The 21,649-nt window shown below is 42.5% G+C and overlaps 1 protein-coding gene across 2 annotated transcripts in view; it reads right to left on the bottom strand.

Annotated features, from left to right (window-relative positions):
* LOC147709700 (WAP four-disulfide core domain protein 12-like) overlaps nt 1-21,649 on the bottom strand; it is a 101,573-nt gene that overhangs the window by 23,631 nt on the left and 56,293 nt on the right. The window contains exons 2-3 of one of the 2 annotated variants that reach the window (XM_086925538.1): nt 15,629-15,778; nt 3,038-3,126 (exon numbers count right to left, since the gene is read on the bottom strand). In XM_086925538.1, the coding sequence (XP_086781664.1) occupies nt 3,038-3,126; nt 15,629-15,778 (239 nt within the window). The remainder of the gene's footprint in view (nt 1-3,037; nt 3,127-15,628; nt 15,779-21,649) is intronic. The other variant, XM_086925539.1, reaches the window with a different exon arrangement.

The raw sequence follows: 21,649 nt of genomic DNA, 5'->3' as shown, positions 1-21,649 counted from the left end.
GCCAAGCCACAAACGGGGTGAGCAAGGGGTATTTTAGGAATGTATCTCCATCTCCCTGACTAGAAGCAAGGGTCGCTATTTTGACAAAGGTACCAACCTCAGCCAACTAGCAACCCCCATTTTTAACAGTTTCCCAAAATATAAACAAACTGGAACAAGAGTATAATAAATTAATTTAAGTCCCTGTGGAGGAAGAACAAGACCAACATAATGAAGAGGAGGGGGAAGAGAATTTAGAAATACATTCAGGGGTAATGATAGTTCTGCTAGAAGCAAAAAATAAGGATTTCATAAGACGAAGGGATTTGGATGTTTTAAATATTTTAAGCCATAATTAATCCTAAATTGGAGAAGGGAGTGAGAGAGATTAATCAGCTATATCACAATATCAATAGCAGTTTGGGGTCTAATAGAAGTACTTGATAATATAATATATAAATAAGCAGCCTAAGGTATAGAATTATGAGAAATGCTATATAACGGTGTATTGGGAGTGAGTGATAGAACATCTGGAGGTAAATTTTGGCTGTTAAATAGGGTTGATGAGAAGATATTACAATGTATTACAATGAAAATGTACTTGGCAAATTAAATCTTGCTTGCAATTAAGGAAAAGTTACAACAGAATTATGTTGTACAAGTTGATGAAAAACATAATACCCTTCTCATTCCAGTGTTTATAATTGAATGATTTGTACTGAAATGTGATTAATTTGTTATACCAAACAGAGGAAGCAAGGAACATTGATGCAAACCAAAACCTGAAGAAAATATTGTGTGTATAAATTGCTCTGATTATTTTAATATGGAAATAAAAATGCAGGTAAACATATAAATGACATCATCAAATGAGAAATCTTTAAATATAATCCATCGTGGTATGGGAGTATCACAAAAATCATGAGTCAAGAATGTCCTTGTTCTCAATAGGCAGAAAGGGTTTTAGGAGGAGGGAGATGAGGAGGAAGTCGTAATATTTCAGTTCTTTATTGCAAGAATTATTTGGCATGCTTGACCCTTCTTCCACCATTGGAAATAATCTTTTACAGGCAGACAGGCCAGAGCCTAGATTTACTCACGTACGTCCATTTGTCTGGGGACCCTCTACCTGGGATAATATATGCAGACACCCTTGCTACATGGCCATCTTATGACTGATCTGTTTGCTGCACCTAGGGCTCATTCCAGCTGTTTCAGCTATAATAAGTAGGCACACTGCTTTGCCAACCATATTTGCTTTGCAATCGTGCAGAGTGCAAAAAAAAGAAATTCCCAAATAGTGGCCATGTAGTAGCATGCACATGAACACAAATGTATGCAAAGGTGTGCAACTTTAAATGCCTTTTCTTTATAATAAAATAATTACAAGATCGCTGCGAGTGCTTCAGCAAACATGCACCGGCATAAGCGCAATCCAGGAATGTTTTTTGGAATAAATCAACAGCATTCCAAGATGGCCACCAAACAACCATCGTGGATTCATATTTCCACTTACTGTTAATTTACTGTTCCATGATGAATAATTCCCACTAATGAATGGTGAATTCAAATGTAATATATGTGGGATGCCACACAAATTTAGAGAAGCATCCAGTACAATAACATTGTGCAGTACCTGTGGGGTTGCAATGTACATGACTTAACAAAATTGGGAGTGAAGGTAAAAAGGGTGGGGTAAGAAGTATTTCAATAAAAAAGTAATCCCTCACATTAGTTGTGCAAGTAGTGGAAGGATAGACTCATCCAATCAGAGGCCTTGGTACAGAACTACCCTTGGAACAGACCAAGAATGTATAAGAAATCCATAAATTAGGAGTGCAGGGTACTGACACAATCAAGACTGATATCCAATCACATGCATGGATTGACCTAAACCTTGCTCTAAGTATATACTAAAGTATGGAATACAATTATGTTTTAGACAGAAAGCAAATCTGTCTTTTCAGAGATCACAAACTGCCCTTGGAAAACAAGTCCAAGACATTTTGGAATAACACAGGTTCTTGGTCTTTCAGTAGTCAGGCTTTCTTTCAAGACAAAGAACTGGGATTTGTCTCAGGAACTGTCTACGACAAATTTCTGGTTTGCCTGGATCACAAAGAGCTGTCTCTGCTCATTCTGTGGCAGTCCTATGAGGCCTACTACATCGCAGGCCATGTCTCGCTGTTTAAGCACGTAAAGTTGCAGGGTTTTTCTCATCAAGTTCTTGAGAGGTTATCTTTCGGGGAGGACATATTGTCTGAGGTTATATTCGTTACCTTACTCCTCTTGCTTACCAGTCTCCTGTAGGTTTCCACAAGGGACTGTCCTCTCCACACTTCTCTGTTTAATGAGTACATGAGGCCTCTACTAGATGTGATAAAACGTTCATACTTATAGTCATTCATACTCAGTTTTATATGCGTGCTACTAGCCTATACAAGAAATTTTATGGTGCTGTCTAAACAGTGGACTGAAACTCAACACTGCCAATATGTTCTTCAAACTTAGCTTCATTTATGCGTCGGTGCGTTTCGGCTGTATTTAACCAATTTTTTTACTCTTTCTAGTCAATATGAAATATTAATTGGCACCTGTGTTGACATTTATTACGAAATAGTCAAATATTTGTGTTTTTCTGTACAGACTTGTCATTCATGTACAACATTCCAATATATTAATTAGAACAAATCCCCAAGTTTAAGAATTCTTGTCTTCTAAAAAAATATACATATAAATAAAAAAACACACATAATTTATTACATCATTATACTACAACATTAAACCAATGGTCTATATCATGTGACACTTCCATACCTCACAAACGGGATTCCATGGCATGTTTCTATCCTGCTTGATTTCTAATGCACAGACATGTCCCACTACGTTGCAAATAACTTCTTGTTCTAATAGAGTTCGTAATTGTGGGCCACACTTTAAGTATTCCCTTAAATTGGGAGTGTAAACCATTCATACTAACATATAAACATGATACAGACCATTGGGATACCGTCGATGCATATCAATCAATCAAACATTTGTAAAGAGCGCTACTCACCCGTGGGGGTCTCGCGGCGGGGGGAAGAGCAGCTACTGGTAAAACAGCCAGGTCTTGTGGAGTCTCCTGAAGGTTAGCAGGTCCTGGTTCTATCACAGGGGGATGGGGAGGGTGTTCCATGTCATGGCAGCACATTTCAGAAAATTCAACATAATAAAAATTGGAACACAATTTAAAAAAATAAGTTCTATTGTTATTTTCAAATAGGCACCTCAACAAAAATGCCCACCAGATGATCCTGAGATATGATTTTTGAAATAGACAATAACTTACATCTTTTCAATAAATGCAATAAATATTTGTCATTTACTGTGATTGCTGTCTATGGTTAGCGCAAACAAGTAAGTTAAAAACATGGGCACTATTGGAGCTATCAACTCTGATACAGGGCGTGCAACAGGGACCAGTCAAGTTCATTAGGACAATTACCCATTGGTGTGAGCGGTTTACAGTCCAGATTCTGAATCATATGGGCAAACCACCATTGAAGTCAATAGAGTGGTCCTGATCCAAGGCATATAGGATGCTGAATATTCTCAAGGACCTTAAGGATGCAGAGCCTGTGTCAGGTTCTTCCTGTGGCCAGCCCTTGGTCTTTAATCTTGGAGAGTGCCAACTTTGGCCTCAGCGGTTGATGTCCCATGAAGTCTGAGTGGAGTCCAGAACAAGACCAATTGCACTGATCTACTGGTTGCTGGTTATGGAAAAAAACAGCTGTTTCCTTTGGTTTAGGACTGCTTATATCCTGGGAGGCCGAATTGCATTCATATGATTCTCCTGGATGCAGCAGACTCATGGGCAACATTTGAGGGTTAGGATTTGGTCTCCCAGGGGTACGACAGTGTCCAGCATCAGTCAGGCATCTTGACACTTGGGACTCAAGGATGTAGGCTTCTCAGCTTTTATTGCCCTGTTGCTATAGGAGGAAGTCTGACACTTGTGGACAACTTTTCAATTGGTTGTGCACGACAGGCACTGTCCTCCCTTTCTAGTCCACAGGTGTGGCAGATGCATTCCATTTCTTTCTCCAATAAAGATGTGATCTGGATCTCAGGTGTGCCAATGGTATGCCCTCTACAAGCCTTGGTGGATGCAGTGTATGGTCTACCAGCTCCTCTCCAGCCTGACAATGACTTCATATGTAGTGTGGTATCTATGTAGTAAAGTCTTCCAACATGGCAAGACCCTTCTCTCAGTGTGTGGAGCTTCCAAACTCAACCCAGAGATGTGGCTGCCTGGGGGCTACCCTACCCTTGAATAACCACTTTTCTTCTCCATTGCTGTCCAATATGCCAGCCTAGCGCGCTGCATAAAAAAAATGGAGCACCCCACCTCTGTGTGACTACCACTTGCCCTTCAAAGTTGGTTCTCCCTTTGAAGCACACCATTTAGGCGCACACCCATTCCGGCCATCCTGCCAGGTGGAGTCACAGCGCTTTCTTCAACAGGTCCTTTGTTCCTCTTGCTGAGAGTACTCTCCCCAGGAGGACAGCGGGCTGTCTCAAGGACAGCAGCTGTGTGCAACCATTAAGGTCTACTGGAAACTTTGGGCAACAAAGTGTCAACATTCTAAAGTTACTAAATGTAAAATAGTAACATTAAATTCAACTTGAGCATCACGTTGGGTTTAATGCAACAATGCTTTTTATACCTAAAAGTACTGTATTTAGTATTCATATCTTAAAGCGAGCACCGCTGTGTAGTTCGTTTTTAACTCCATACTTATCAATGGGACTACAAACCTTGCTACAGTAAACACACCTGTAAGGGGTTAAACATGTGTCATTAGTTGTAATATAATGCACTCTGCCTTTAGGGCTCAATAGGCCTGCCTTTAGGAGTGACATAAATATTAAAAAAGGTGATTTGGGCTTTGCTATTTGTTCAAATGGCAAAGTTGAAATAGCAGTTTAAAAGCCATTCTGTCAGCCTGAAGTGGTAGGCTGGGAATCATGCTTTGCTTTCTCACACTCACAGTGGCCCAATAGGTTCTGCAGTCCAAGAGGGACACTGAACTTACAGAACCTGGGTACACCTGGTAATCCATACTAGTGACTTATGAGTAAGGTAACGTATGGCAATAGTGGGTAAACCAATTAGGCGTATACCTTTTAAGGGTAACTGCACTGACACTAGGCAGGACTTAGCGTATTTTCACTTGAAAAAACCAGCAGCATCAGTTCCAAAGGTTAAGGATAATCATGCAAAAAGAGACATTTCCTTACAAAAACATAATATTGAAAAAATGTGTGTCATGGAGTCTATCTTCAGTTTTATTGTACTGCTTCAGCAGCTCAAGGACCCTCCCATAGACATTCCCACTCTCTAGGGACTATGGCCCAAGCTCCAGGGGAGCTTTGAAAAGTAGCAAAAGCTCTCTCTGAGAGTTCAGGTGACTTTTTTACAGGACTTTTCTGATGGGCTGCTCTACTCTATGCAGTCCTACACAATACCTTTCCAAAATGTGGGTGGTACCCTTGCACTCCGTGGGTCTCTACAAGGAACGCATTTTCTATTAAAAGTGTCTTTGCAAGCCCAGCACCAAGCATCAACAATGTAATGAGCTGCTTCTGCGTCACTTAGCTTTAAATTGTGTCCTTGTCAAGTGGTGTTATACTTTTCGCTTTTATCTTGGGGACCCTGTCCTCAAATGGGGTACCCACAGCAGTTTTTTCGAGTTGCTGGTCAATGGAAGCACCCTTCATGCATTGCGAGCCACAACCTTTCCACAGCTCCAGCAGACATATGTTACAAATGCAATCTGCTTTGTACGGCTGGTTGCAGGCAGGAAAGAAGAAAGCAGGGGCATCCCATCTCCCCAGACATGGGCATTGGGGGAGGGGCGGGATTTTGCAATGCACTTTGCCCTGTGATTTGTGTCCCTAGATATGGGTCCCCGGGATGGTTTCTTGATGAGCAGGTCCTTAGGGAGATGGTGGCACCCAGGGGCATGAATAAGCTTGGCAGAGGAAGCCCTATGCACCTATTCCTTCTCCATTCACTTAATGTAAAATGAAGTGGTGGTGAACTCTTCGGGCCTGACCCTCCCTTGGGTTTTATGGTTTTGTAGTAAAGAGTTACATACTCCATTTCATGCTTAGTCCTCCAGGGAGACTGAGCTTTAACTGCAGATATTTCCCATCCATATGTTTGATTTTGATCTTTTATCTCCTTTTGCTCCTAGTGGCCAGCCCTAACCATCAGTAGCATGTTCATCAGGCCTTCTGGTCTCCAAAGGGTGATTTTTTTTGGGAGCTGTATTTCTGTGCGTCATTGGCAAAGCAGATGCTCTGGTTTCAAGTGGCAAGAGGATGGTGATGTGCGAATTAAGGCAGTTGTGGCACTTCATCTCCACTTCCAAGGGCCCAGGACTAGATTAGCACCACTTGGCAGGGCAAGACACTCAGATGGTAGAGTTCAGGCGCTGGAGGCAGTTGGGTTGCAAATGTTTGATGTCCCTGAGCATTCAGAATAGGAGGCAAACCGACAAGCCCTTTAAGTCACTGTGGGTCTGGGTTGGAGAGGTGCAGGTCCAGTCTTTTTCACTCTCAGGCAAAGGGGCAGCAGATCAGCAGAGCAGAGCAGGAGGCCATCAGAGTAGCAGTCCAGCATAGTGGCAGCCTTTTCAGCAGCACAGCAGTCATCCATCCTGACAGAGTATCTACAGGTCCGGAAGAGTACTGAGCAAGTGGTGTCAGAGGTTCAGTACTTATACCTAGTTGTGGCTTTGAAGTGGGAGAGGCCTTTGAATGGCACACAGTCCCTGTCCTTTCTTTCGGGCTCCAGGCTCACTAGAGGGGGTATGCATCCCTTTGTGTGTGGGTAGGACACAGCCTATTCAGGTGTAACTGAGGCAGTGCTCAGCTCTGCCCCCCAACCATCAAGCCAGTTAATGGCCCATTAAAGCCCATCAAGTCACACCTTAGCTCCCATTATGTGTGGCTGTCTAGAGGCAATGCACAAAGCCCAGGTGTCACCCACCCCAGGCGTGTATTCAGAGACAGGCAGCAGGCACCAAATGGCTAAAGTAAGAAAATGGTAACTTTCAAAATTACAATTTAAAATCTGACTTCACCATAAGTTATGATTTTAAATTGATTACACCAAACTTAAGATGTAATAAGATAATACCAATGTTATCCTATGGGAGAGATAGGCCTTGAAGTAGTTAAAAATGAATGTAGTTTTTCACTAACAGGACATGTAAAACTTAAAAGTAAATGTCCTACATTTTAAATAAACTGCACCCTGTCCTTGGGCTGCCCACGGACTACTGTAGGGGTAACTTATATGTAATCAAAAGGAAGGTTTGGGCCTGGTAAGAGGCTTAACTGTGCAACACAAAAAGATGACTGACAGAATGCTGAACATTGTCAAACATTCACCCCCAGTCTCAGGCTGGGTTCAAAGTAGGATGGCATAGTGAGCAAAACAACAATGGATTTTATCCAGATCTCTTCACTGGGGGTAAGTGTTTGAAAAGTTTTAGCACTCCGTCCACCATCTTGTTGTGTTTTCTATGTTCGCCTTAAGTGACCAAGGGTATGGCCAGACATGGGTCCCATGCTCACTGAGCCACTGGATTCAAGCTAACACAAATATTTTGCAAATGCTAATACATGCAATAAAGAAACCTCCCTCTGACAAAAACTCACAACAGGTTCTTACAATGAATGGAAAGAAAGCCTGTATATAGCTTTTTGTATTTTTATATTTATCAAAATTCATTCAAAACAATTCAAAGAATGGCTGTCAATATATTGATAAAAGTGCAAAAAGTGATAATAGTGAATAGTGATCACGTGACAGAAGCAGTATGTACAATAATAATGAGTTTCAATATAAACAATCTATACCAATATATACAAGTTTTAATTTCATAAAGGCCATCAGCTAGTATGATTTTTCAGAATCCTATTTGTTTCAGTCAGTGTGCTGGGATTATGGAATTCTAAGGGCTATATTTAACCATTAACTACCCAGGGTCAACCCCGTGTTTTCATAAAAACTGGATTCAAGCTAGCTTGGCTGTTGAGGGGAGAGACACCGAAACTGGCCCAAGGATTCTTTTTCCGTTTCAGCGAGGACCTGGCCTGGCAGTTCGAGCGGAACTGTTCCCATGGGGAGCAAGGTCAAGACTGATTTGCATATGCCTGGGTCCAATCTGTGTTGGCATGATGAGCAAAATAATAATGGATGCAACCCACATCGCTTGACTGAGGGTGAGTGTTGAAAAGATTCAGCATTGCATCCATCATCTTGTTATGTTTGTTGAGGGTTAATTTGCCAGGTCAGCATTATTGTTTAAAACAGCACACACAGGCTCGGCAATGGTAGCCCTGAGACATGTTTGAAGGGCTAGTTATGTGGGAGGCACACTCAGTGCTACAGGCCCACCAATAGCATTTCATTTACAGGCCATGGGCACGATTAGTGCACACTACTAGGGACGTATAAGTAAATTAAACATGCCAATGGTGTATCACCCAATGTTACCATGTTTTAGGTAGAGCGCACATGCATTTTAGCACTGGTTAGCAATGTTAGAGTGCCCAGAGTCCTAAGGCCCACAGAAAAATAATTTCAGCAAAGAAGGGGAGTAGTAAGGCATTTTGGGTGGGAACCTGCAGAATGGACCATTTCCAACACATACAATGATTGAAATTGCTAACATATTAACTAAAGAGATGTGGACATCACAAAAGCAACTCATCACAGTCCCAGTTAGGCACCCCCTGTCTTACGTTAAACAGTACAATAAAATATGTACTCATGGAATGCCCTATACTTCATAACTTTTTGTTGTCAGTGTAATGAAAGCAATGCTTTATGAGCGTTGAATAGTGTATTGTTACTCATGTTGTGGTGTAGGAATGAGCATATCTCTTCTTCCTTCCTTGTATAATTGTGGGACTCTTTGCTCTGGGTCAGATCTTTTCATAGCTTTCAGAAGAATCCCACTAAGGATGCAATTCTACCAGGTACACCAATAAACAATGTTGATGCATCTAACAAGAGCCATGCACCTGATGCAGAGCTTCTACTGATAACTAATTTGGGGGTATATTATCAAGAAACAGTGCTAACATTATCACCACTAAAGTGGCGATAATGGGCTTCATAATACGCCCTTGTGAATTCCCATGGAAGCCCATGTTCTGGTGTGAACATGAGCTTCTATGGGCAATCTCTACGGCGTATTATCAAGCCCATTATCACCGCTTTAGCGGCAGTTTTGTTAACGCTGTGCTTGCTAATATGGGGGAGACAGCTAAATCACCTACCTGCTTGACGCTGCCACGCCGCCACCGCCAGGAGTCATTTTGGGGGGGAGACAGCTAAATCACCTACCTGCTTGACGCTGCCACGCCGCCACCGCCAGGAGTCATTTTGGGGCAAACAGGCACCAGGATACAAGCCGCCACCGCCGAGAGTCATTTTCCAGCAGGACTACACGCGCCGCCGCTCCGGGACTTCAATTCCCGGCAGCCTACGCGGCGGCGCGCTCACCAACGACGCGAGGGCGCCAGGAGGCGCACAAAAGCGCCTCAGTTACCGGCGGAGCGGGGGAGACAGCTAAATCAACTACCTGCTTGACGCTGCCACGCCGCCACTGCCAGGAGTCATTTTGGGGCAAACAGGCACCAGGATACAAGCCGCCACCGCCGAGAGTCATTTTCCAGCAGGACTACACGCGCCGCCGCTCCAGGACTTCAATTCCCGGCAGCCTACGCGGCGGCGCACTCACCAACGACGCGAGGGCGCCAGGAGGCGCACAAAAGCGCCTCAGTTACCGGCGGAGCGGGGGAGACAGCTAAATCACCTACCTGCTTGACGCTGCCACGCCGCCACCGCCAGGAGTCATTTTGGGGCAAACAGGCACCAGGATACAAGCCGCCACCACCGAGAGTCATTTTCCAGCAGGACTACACGCGCCGCCGCTCCGGGACTTCAATTCCCGGCAGCCTACGCGGCGGCGCGCTCACCAACGACGCGAGGGCGCCAGGAGGCGCACAAAAGCGCCTCAGTTACCCGCTCCGCGGGACGCGAGCGGGACGCCCGGGGCTAAGCCCGGGCAAAGGGCGGGCCCTCTACGGCCCTCATCGGCAGGAATAGGCAGGAGCAGGGCCAAGACCGCTGCCCAAAATCACCCAAGTAAGTGCAGTAACCCCTTCATTCCTGTAACTGTCTGGATCATCATATTGACTTTATTCCTAAGGACCAGCATCGTTGATACTAACATGTCTAAAGCTAAAGCATCTTCTGCTCCACTTAATACAATAGACAATTATATGGTACAGAAAGTTGCCAAAATTAATCAGAATAGGAGATCATCTTTGGGTCTTAGCTATTCGCCGGACTTGCTCATCGATAATACGCCTCTACCACTCTCAGTTCTTGACATTAGTAATGAGATCTTCCAAACCCCAGATAACAACCCACTGACCCAATTATTAGTTGTAATTAACGAACCAGCTCCTGAATGTACAACTGATATTGAAAGTATCACCTTAGAAGAGGAAATCCCTACTCCGGTTCCAGCCCCTAGAGTAACAAAGGGTAGGGGAAAAAACATACCATAAAGGGGTGGTCTTCGGTCAGGTAAAAAATGCCTTGAGGCCTCGTCTCAGGATGGTGACGATATTGGGAACAATGGGGGAGGAGGGGTTCATCTAGATGAAGATCAATTCAAAAAGCTACTGAATGCCATAGATAATAAAATTAAAACTATCACTAAACCACTCCTAAGTAAAATTGGCCTGCTTACAGCAGAGGTCACCAGATTGGGATCACTTTTGCAAAAAACTATAGAAGAAACACCAAAGACTGTTCCAATAAATTTGGCTATGGCAGATCCGAAAAATACCAAAACCGTAGTTGTGCCAGATATTACAACAAACACTTCCCAAAACACCATGTACAGGCCTGGCAAAGGGGGAGAGGGGATGGGAATTCTAAACCCAGCAACCATGGTTGAGTATTCTGCAAGGCCCGCCTCTAGAAGTACAAATGAGATAGAGAACACAGATAAAGGGCCTGTAGAACTAATAGTGGAAGCTTCCCCACTAATATTGGTTTTAGCAAATGTTCCTCAATTAGAACCAGGACAAGAGGAGAATATCCCTTCTTTGATAAACAAATCACTCCATTGGTTATCAAAGAATATGGCTTTCAAACCAGGAGGCAGGGACCAGCTGGCACAGGAAGTAGTGAAAGCTAGAAGGGTCGAATGGATCAGGGGTGGCATTAAAAAGTTTAGGGGGGATTGCGTGGTGTTGCACCTCTCAGATCCCGAAGTCCTACCAAACATACTAGCTAATATATACTCCCCCCAGCGTAGATCTACTGAAATAGTGCCATTAACGTTGGATTTCTTTTATACAAAAAAGGGAAATAATATAAATCCAACATTGTTAAAAACTAAATGGAACCCTGTAATACGAAAAGCCAAATACCCTGCAAATAAAAATAATTGGGGAATTGCGATAGAAAATAGGTTCTCTGCCATATCAGGACTAAGCCAATGTGACTGACTGGAAAATTTGACGAACTTAGGGCAACCGAAGATTGCAGAGGTCAAACACGGGAATTCTAGTATTCTCATGACAAAAGAAACAGATTGTAGTGAGACTAAGATATCTGAACCTAGAGACTACACTTTTAAACCAGCAGAGAACTGCTTACTAGCTGTTCAGTCTGGTATTAATCTAGTCGAAATGAGGACTCCACCTGGTGCGCCTTCCCCTAACCTGACTATTCCCTTAAATAAGAGGAATATGGAAAGGGAAAGTTGCATCAAGATCATCTCATGGATTATCGCGGGTATCCAACATAAAATAGAGACTCCAGAATGGTGTGACTTTATAGATTCTTATGACATTGTGCTGTTACAAGAGACATGGTCAGTGTCACCAGTTTTTCGCTTGGGCTTTTTAAACTTCTATGTGCCCGCGAAGAAGAATACAAAGGGACGCCCTTCAGGGGGTCTAACTATTTGGATACGGCAAGCCCTGCAATGCACCATCATGCAGAACCATATCTCTAATAGCGACCTACTCTCTATACTGCTCACTTGTAACGATGGTTACAAGTTGGCAATATATAATATCTACGCAAGGGGAACCCAAGGGGGTATATCCTCAGACATAGTAGGAGCTTTAGATGTTGATCTAGAGATGTTATCTACTCAGTACATTATCTTGGTGGGTGGAGACCTAAATACAACATTTGAACCCTTAGGCTGTGAGGATAATGACCTGACATATGAAGAAGACACCAAATGGGGAATTCCTCAGTTAGACATTCCGGTGGTTAAAAAATGGACAGAAGTAGCTATACAGGTTAAAAGTTTATGCCTATCCAGAGGATTGAGGGCAGCCAATGGTCGCACTCCTTCTGATATACAGGGTAGGCATACCTTTGATAACCTAAGATCAAGTAGTAGGATTGATTATATTCTGATAGATGTTAGAGGCTGGAGAAAAGTGATCGACATGCAGGTCATATCTAGGTTGGAGAGCGATCACAATCCTTTGTCTTTACTATTCAACTTAGATCAAAAAATAATGATAGAAAATCCAGCTAGGAACTTTATGACTTCAGATGTTGTTCCATCAAATAATCTTCGTCATGTCAGATGGGCAACTTTAGTAGCCAACGCAGAGGATAGGCAGGTCCTTGAGGGGCTAGTTACTGATGAAGTCACCAGACTACAGGTCTTAATGAATGATGAAAATTTTAAAAAGATGATTGAAGAGTCACAGCCAAAGTTCTTTGCTAGTATCCAGAAGCTATTTTTTAAAACAAGCAAGAAGAGGAAGGGTATCGGACCACCCATAAAGAAGGGTTGGTACGACCAATCATGTAGAATAGCAAGACATAATCTTAGTATTGCATTAAGATCTAAAACGGGAGTTTTAAATGCCAGGGACGAATACAGAAAAACCCAGATTAAGGCAAAAAAGCAATGGGATGAGAATCTTTGGCTAGATATAAAGAAGGCATGTGTTGATAAACACCAGAAAGAGTTTTGGGCCATATTAAAGTGGGGCTCAGGGGGTGTAGCTGAATGCCCGAAAAATCATGTTCCTAAGGAGTCCTGGGTGGATTTTTTCAAACCCCAATATGCTGACAATTCAGGTCTTCAGGCTGTTCCCCTTCTAGAAAGGGTATTTTTTACTCATGAATTATTCACATTAAAAGATGTACACGAGGCAATGGATGGAGTGACCAGAGGCAGGGCACCAGGAATTGATGGCATTCCGGCAGATGTTTTTCTATTGGACAGAGATAGCTGGTGTAAATATTTTGTATGGCTTGGAAACGCTATCGCTCAGGGGGCAAAGATACCAGCAACATGGAAAGGAGCAGAAATAATCCCAGTCTACAAAAAAGGGGATAAGGCTCTAGCAAGCAACTACAGGCCCATCAGCCTAATTGATTGTGCCCAAACATTGATGGGTAGGCTGGTTCAAAACAAGATACAAGCCTGGATAGTTGATAAGAACATCCTTTCGCCTTATCAAGCGGGATTTCGCCCTTTAACCAGCTCTGTCGACCAGGTGTTCCATTTCCTAACTATATACTGGAAAAATGTTACTCTGCTAAATGGTCCCCTGTTCGCTGTTTTCGTTGACCTAAAGTCCGCGTTTGATTTAGTTCCTCGGCAAAAACTCTGGGATGTCTTAAGGGATTTAGGAATAAGTCCGGAATTATTAACTTTGCTTGTAAGGCTCCACGAGAATAATTATGCCCGGATTAGGTGGGGAGCCCAGGGAGAGGTCACGGAAACCTTCCCTGTTGAGAGAGGCGTGAGACAGGGTTGTGTCTTGGCCCCCACGTTATTCTCCCTCTACATCAATGGCATTGTGGACTTTCTGAAGCAAGTTCCGACGGATGCTCCATTACTAGACGGGAAGCGAGTTCCAGTATTAATGTTCGCAGATGATACCTTGCTGGTCTCGCGGACCCCTAGTGGTCTACAAAAGACAATAAACGCTTTTGGTGACTTCTGCCGGATCCGGGGTTTAGAAATAAATACAACAAAGACAAAATTCATGAATCTGAATCCCTCTAAGAAATTCAAGGGGAAAATGGTTTACAATGGGGCTTTTCTGGAAGAAGTGGATGCCTTCACCTATCTAGGCATCTCCTTGAATGCTAGTATGAATTGGAGATCACACATGGACTTTGTACTGTTAAAATGTAATCAGTTGGCAGGGGCAATAGCCAAAAAGCATTAATCTTCATTTACAAAACCAATACAGCCAACAATGGAGATCTATGGCATGAAAGTCCTGGGTGCATGCCTTTATGGATCAGAACTTTGGGGTTTCTCCAATTTGAATGCTTTAACAGTGGCAGAAAATAAATTCCTGCGGGGCTTAATCGGTGTTCCACAGAGCACCCCCTCAACTCCTCTCCTTTACGACCTGGGGAGGAAAAGGATTGAGGACATGATCAGGCTGCGTCCCCTCCTATATTGGAGGCGTATAAAATCCACTCCGGAGTTGAGACATTACGCTGCTGCCTTACTGGACGTTGATAACTCTGATATTTTCCATAAAGTAGTTTGGCTAAAAGAAGTGAGGAAATTACTTCAAAAAGTGCACCTTGAACACTTGTGGTCCGTAACAGACCCAGATGACTTTCCTTCAAATACTATATTAAAAAAGTTATACTGGGACATGATAAACAATGCTGCACTGACCTCTAGTGAATCTCCTGCCTTGACATCCAAGTTCCTAGAGATAAAAACCTCCCCAATGTTTGAACAGTATTGGGATTTGATCTCCAAGCCTCTAGATAGGAAATTGTTTTTCCAGTTTAGAGTTGGCACCTTGCCCCTAAATGCTTTTACTGTTAAATGGTCCCCAGATAATGTAAACACATGCTTCCACTGTAAATCCCATGTAGAAGACATTTTGCATTTCCTATTTGTATGTCCACTATACGCTGCCCCAAGGAATAGATGGTTGAAACCGGCATGCAGAAATTTGGGTACAAGGAGATGTACTGAGGCTTTTAGGGTCCTGAAATCAAGCTGTGCCCCTAACCTTGCAATTGCTGTGGCTAAATTCCTTGGATGGGCCTGGATAATACGCACGCGCACTTTAAAACTCCTATGAACTACTTGAGCTTCCTTTGGGCTGTGATGATATTCTTTTTTTAAAAAAATTGTGTGTAAAATTTTAAAAATTGTTATTCGCCAACAAAGTACAAATGTATGGTATTTAATACGTTTTTATTATTAGATTAGTATTTATTCTGTTTAGCTTAGGGATGCAAGCTTTTATGACAATGTTGTCGAATAAAGCATTTAAACTTGAACTTGAATATGCCCCTATGAATAGCAAAGTGTGTATTTTGTAAATGAGCAATACTCTTCTGACAATGTCTAGGTGCTTTCCAAAACTTGCATCAGGGACCCAATTAGGAATACACGTGGGAATTGTGTTACAACTTTTGTAAATCTAAAGGTTTCATTGTGAACCACTGGGATTCTTTGCATTGCATCGTCTCACAAGCCTTATTGGGTCTGAGCAATGGATCTGTGCCCTGTTTGTAGACAGGTTTGCACTGGTACTGTACCTGTGTTCACAGGAACTTCACACTCGTAGCCACAGGACATCTGGCAGCACTTCTTGATTCCACCGCAGTCTTTGTCAATAAAGCACATTCTAGGCTTAGGCATCACGATCCAGCAGGGGATGTCTGCTACAGGGCACACACCAGGCTTCTCTGTAAGCAAAACAATGTTTACGACATATCAGATGAGTCGATGATGGCACAGCACAATCATCACCAACAAGAGCACCAACTGTGAACTTTGCTGGAGAACTGCACAATGTCCTCACACATAGATTTTCAGTAGCAAAAGCATCCTAGAAGTCTCAGAAACCATTAGAAAAGGAGAACAATGTACTCATTGCCTACCCTGATCCAAATTACTAGCATAGCATTTAAAGAGATGTGTCCAACACTCACCAGTCTCAGATAGACACACCCCTGTTGCACTTTCAAACAGAACTATACAATATAGATAACACTTTTCTATTTGTACTTTTTGTTGAAAAGTAGAAAAGTAGTCAACACTCCCTACATTTCCATTGTCCTGAGCAATATCAGATGTCTTGTGCAAATATTTTCAATATAAAATCAAGTAATGTTCTCCCAACTTATCTAATCCTTCCCTTCCCTTCCCATCCCTTCTCTTATCTCAATCCTACTTATTGTAATTTCTATGGAGTCCTTTCTCCTTCATCTTTGCGCGTGCCTTAGGTGTCAATCAGGTGTAAAGCCTGAAGGTGGGTGGGTCTGTTACTTGTCCCCAGCCTTCTCCCATGGTATCTAGTAGTTTCCATCTCCTCCCTTTACTGCTTTCCTTTTCTTAGTCATAATTCCCAATACAGGCAGCTGTGTCTCTTGGAACTGAGAATCCCCTCATATCATATGGTGGCCAGGCCATATTTTCCCTACATTTGACCTTGGTTCAATTCTACCATCAGGGTTGTGCATGGGGCTTCACATCCTCTCCAACATGCACTTGGGTTTGCCATGAACATACTGAGTATTTTACGTGCTGTCATATACTACCCAGTCATGATACTGTGTGTGCTGCTGCTTCATTGCGTGTTCTTACTTCCCTCCACGTATGTGCCCATGACTCATAGCGTACTCCCATATCCGCAATTGTTCACGTAGCCCTACTGATGTTGGTCTTATGTGCTGCTGAACAACCTGTATATAGAAAGTCTTTCCTTTTGTTGTCCAAGTGGATGGTGATGAATTTATCAAACCCAGGTTGATCACTGCTACGTTGTTCAGGAGGTGATGTATACAATGTTTCAAATAGTAATATTTTCTCTTGTTCCTCCATAACATACATTTGTTTACATTTCTGTCATGGTGCCTTTTTTGAATAGGTCTGTTGTGATCCTATGACCTTCTTTACAGCCTTTGACTTGGTTGGTGAATCTCCACGAATATCTCAAAGAAGATGGCCCGCTCCGCTCCATACCTGAAAGTCTCGGTCATCAGTCATCAGTGATGTCATCAGGGATGTTATTTGAGATGTCATCAGTGATGTCATGAGTGATGTCACTGACCATGTCATGAGTGATGTAATATGTGACGTCATCAGCAGTGCATTGCGGGCGCACGAGTTATAGTTAGCTGAACTAACTATAAAAGGGGAATTTCATAGGTTTTGTATGAGTAAAATGACCAGCTAACTATAACTGGTGTGAAACCTATGGTTCTTTCAGTGAATATATATATATATATATATATATATATATATATATATATATATATATATATATCATGTGATCAAGGTCCAGGTCGGACCGAAACGCGTCATGGCGGCATGGGATGCAGGGCAGAAACACTGAATAAATAAGCACAAAGAAATTTGGGTCCGCGTGTCTATCCTAATCCGTTGTGTGTCATTGGATTACTGGTGGATGGAGTACTGCAATATGTATATGTATATATATATTCACTGAAAAAACCATAGGTTATAGACCATATATAGTTAGGGATTAGCATTTAAAAAACCTTATTTTATTTGCACAAAACCATTGAAATTCCATATATAGTTAGTTGCACTAACTATATATCGCGGACCCGCAATCCACTGCTAATGATGTCACATATTACATCATTCATGACATGGTCAGTGACATCACTGATGACATCACTGATGACATCTCAAATGACATCACTGATGACATCACTGATGACATCTCAAATGACATCACTGATGACATCACTGACATCTCATTTGACATTACTGATTACATCACTGATGATATCATTTATGTGATAATACATCTTCAGACTCTAATATAACCTTAGATACACTCAGTGTAAACAGGCACTCACAGACTGTCACACATCCATGGAGTTACTCACACACCTAGTCAGTCATGCAAAGAATCAATCACATCTCCATTTCCTTAACTATACAGTTATACACACCTTACTTATTCAAACATATACTAACACATATTTACTCTCTTATACAATCCTTGATACAAGTTCACAATGATTCATACAGCCACTCTCACATTCACTGGCTCTTATGTTCAGTTATTTATATATGTCAACTCTCACATGGAGTGTGTTTTACATATGTACTTACTTTGACATGTAGAACTGAGATATCCATTCACTCACCAATATACTCATGCACACAGTCAACTGTCCATACAGCTGTTTCTACATGCACTTTTGAACCCATACACCTAGGGAATCAACTGCTCACACATCTATGCACAGAGTTATACACCTCCCAGCCACCCACACACATACTCAGTCTCCCATACAAATACTTGGGCAACCATTCAATAACCCATATAGTTACTGATATAGCTACTGATTTAAACATGCAGCAGTTTACAGAAGAACATAAATAATGATTGCCAAATTAAGACACTTTAATCACTAACCCATGCACTCAGTGAGACACATTTAATCATTCTCTCATACAGTCAGTCATGCACCTACTAAATCCTTCATCCAGACACTTATACATCCACTCATTCTTCAATATGTAAGACATATTTTAACTTTACAGAAACATACAGTCACTGGGTGTTGTCATCAGTGATGTCATCAGTGATGTCATTTGAGATGTCATCAGTGATGTCATCAGTGATGTCACTGACCATGTCATGAATGATGTAATATGTGACATCATTAGCAGTGGATTGCGGGTCCGCGATATATAGTTAGTGCAACTAACTATATATGGAATTTCAATGGTTTTGTGCAAATAAAATAAGGTTTTTTAAATGCTAATCCCTAACTATATATGGTCTATAACCTATGGTTTTTTCAGTGAATTTTCAAGGTTTTGTAAATGCAAATTCCTAACTATATATGGTCTATAACCTATGGTTTTTTCTGTGAATTTCATTGGTTTTTTAAAAGCTAATATCTATAGCTGTTAAATATATTCTTTATTAAGTGACGTATCACGTAGCCCGTGAGACGCCTCATGATGCATCGCATAACCGTGACGTATCGTCTCTGCAGCGCAAACCAAACCCAAAACGTAAGCGCGCCAGAACACGCTTAAAGATATATATATATTTGTTTAACCTTAATTAGACAAAATCCACACGTGCACATATCACAAACGTTCAAAAAACACAATATGTCGGACTCCCGTTACGCTGCCGGTTAGCTGCCCGGTTAACGTACCAGGAAGCACCTTTACCGCGAAAAATCGCAAATTTTTTTTTTTTCACCCCCCAGGGAACTTTAATAGCCCCCTCATCAATCCTAGGGGTTCAGGAGGGGTCTGCCTTACCCCTTTCATTCATTTACACCTTTTTTTTTTCCACCTCTTGTCTCTCGATCCCACAGAGAGACAAGATGGCGGCCGCTCCAGACTGTTTACAATGATAACAGCCAATCAGCTTCTCCTCAGACTCCCGTTACACTGATGGTTAGCTTCCCGGTTAGCTGCCCGGTTAGCTGCCCAGTTCGTGTACCAAGACGCGTCTCTACGGCGAAAAAATCGGATTATTTTTGTTTGTTTTTTTTTTGGCCCCGCGTGGCTTTATAATATCCCCCTCATCAATCCTAGGGGGTCAGAAGGAGTCTACCTTGCCCTCTTTCCTTCATTTCCCCCTTTGTTTTGGCCTCCTCTTGTCTCTCGATCCTACCGAGAGACAAGATGGCGGCCGCTCCAGACTGTTTACAATATTGACAGCCAATCAGCTACTCCTCAGACTCCCGTTACACTGCCGGTTAGCTTCCCGGTTAGCTGCCCGGTTAGCTGCCCGTTTCGCGTACCAAGACGCGTCTCTACGGCGAAAAAAATCGGATTTTTTTTTTTTTTTTTGGGTTACACTGCCGGTTAGCTTCCCGGTTAGCTGCCCGGTTAGCTGCCTGGTTCGCGTACCAAGACGCGTCTCTACGGCGAAAAAATCGGAATTTTTTTTTTTTTTGGGCCCGGCGTGGCTCTATAATATCCCCCTCATCAATCCTAGGGGGTCAGAAGGGGTCTACCTTGCCCTCTTTCCTTCATTTCCCCGTTTGTTTTGGCCTCCTCTTGTCTCTCGATCCTACCGAGAGACAAGATGGCGGCCGCTCCGGACTGTTTACAATATTGACAGCCAATCAGCTACTCCTCAGACTCCCGTTACACTGCCGGTTAGCTTCCCGGTTAGCTGCCCGGTTAGCTGCCCGGTTCGCGTACCAAGACGCGTCTCTATGGCGAAAAAATCGGATATTTTTTTTTTTTTTTTTTGGGTTACACTGCCGGTTAGCTTCCCGGTTAGCTGCCCGGTTAGCTGCCCGGTTCGCGTACCAAGACGCGTCTCTACGGCGAAAAAAATCGGAATTTTTTTTTTTTTTTTTTGGGTTACACTGCCGGTTAGCTTCCCGGTTAGCTGCCCGGTTAGCTGCCCGGTACGCGAACCAAGACGCGTCTCTACGGCGAAAAAATCGGATTTTTTTTTTTGGGCCCGGCGTGGCTCTATAATATCCCCCTCATCAATCCTAGGGGGTCAGAAGGGGTCTACCTTGCCCCCTTTCCTTCATTTCCCCCTTTGTTTTGGCCTCCTCTTGTCTCTCGATCCTACCGAGAGACAAGATGGCGGCCGCTCTGGACTGTTTAGAATGTTGACAGACACCGGAGAGCCAATCAGCTTCGCTTCGCAAAGTTCCGATACGCGAAAAGTTCGCGAACCGGAGCGCTGCCCGGAGCGCTGTTACAGATATATATCTTGTTTTAAACGTTAATTTCTCAAAATCCACTGAAGCACATATATTGAGACCTAGCAAAGGCACATCGGGCTAACAGTCCCTACAATTTTGCCAAGTTTCGTGGAAATCCATTCAGCCGTTCGGGCTAAAAGTGAGGCCAACCGCCCTATGGAAATTAACATGGGAAAAACGTGTTTTGGGACCCCCCTTTTTTCTCGGCCCCCCCTTGACAAACCCCCCCCAAATTTTCAGGAGCTGCTCAGAAACAAAATGTGCCATTTTCCTGAAAATTTCAGCCAATTCCGTCCACAAACGCCAAAGTTATTAGGCATAGAATTTTCAAAAGTTCCATAGAGAAAAAATCCTAACTATATATACCTACTGGCTATCGCCAGTAGGTAATATATATATATATATATATATATATATATATATATATATATATATATATATATATATATATATATATATATATATATATATATATATATATATATATATATCTGCAATACCTCGCAGCAGCGCTCCACCAATCCAATGGAAACACGAGGCATGGACCAACTTGTTGCAGCATTCAAATTATTTATTTCCCCAAAACAGCTTTGCTACGACGCGTTTCGGACGTCCCTGCGGCCTTGATCACATGACAATGCATTGTGCTCAGTTCATTTTTAAAGTGCAAGTGCGTGACATGTCATCATAGACATAGAAAATATACTATCCACATAAATGTATTGCAGAAATGCCATGGTGGTTTAGAAGAAATATTTTGTATAAATACAGTAATGATCTTTCTTCACAAGTGCAATTTTGTTTCCAAGAAACAAATAATAGTGGATCACCCTGTACAGGTTCGTCTCTCTGCATAAATGCATTTGAGTCCATGACATT

The sequence above is a fragment of the Lissotriton vulgaris genome, chromosome 6 (genome assembly GCF_964263255.1).
Source record: "Lissotriton vulgaris chromosome 6, aLisVul1.2, whole genome shotgun sequence".
Classification (NCBI taxonomy): domain Eukaryota; kingdom Metazoa; phylum Chordata; class Amphibia; order Caudata; family Salamandridae; genus Lissotriton; species Lissotriton vulgaris.
Note: the sequence above shows the minus strand (reverse complement) of the source record. Positions and strands in the feature narration are given on the sequence as shown.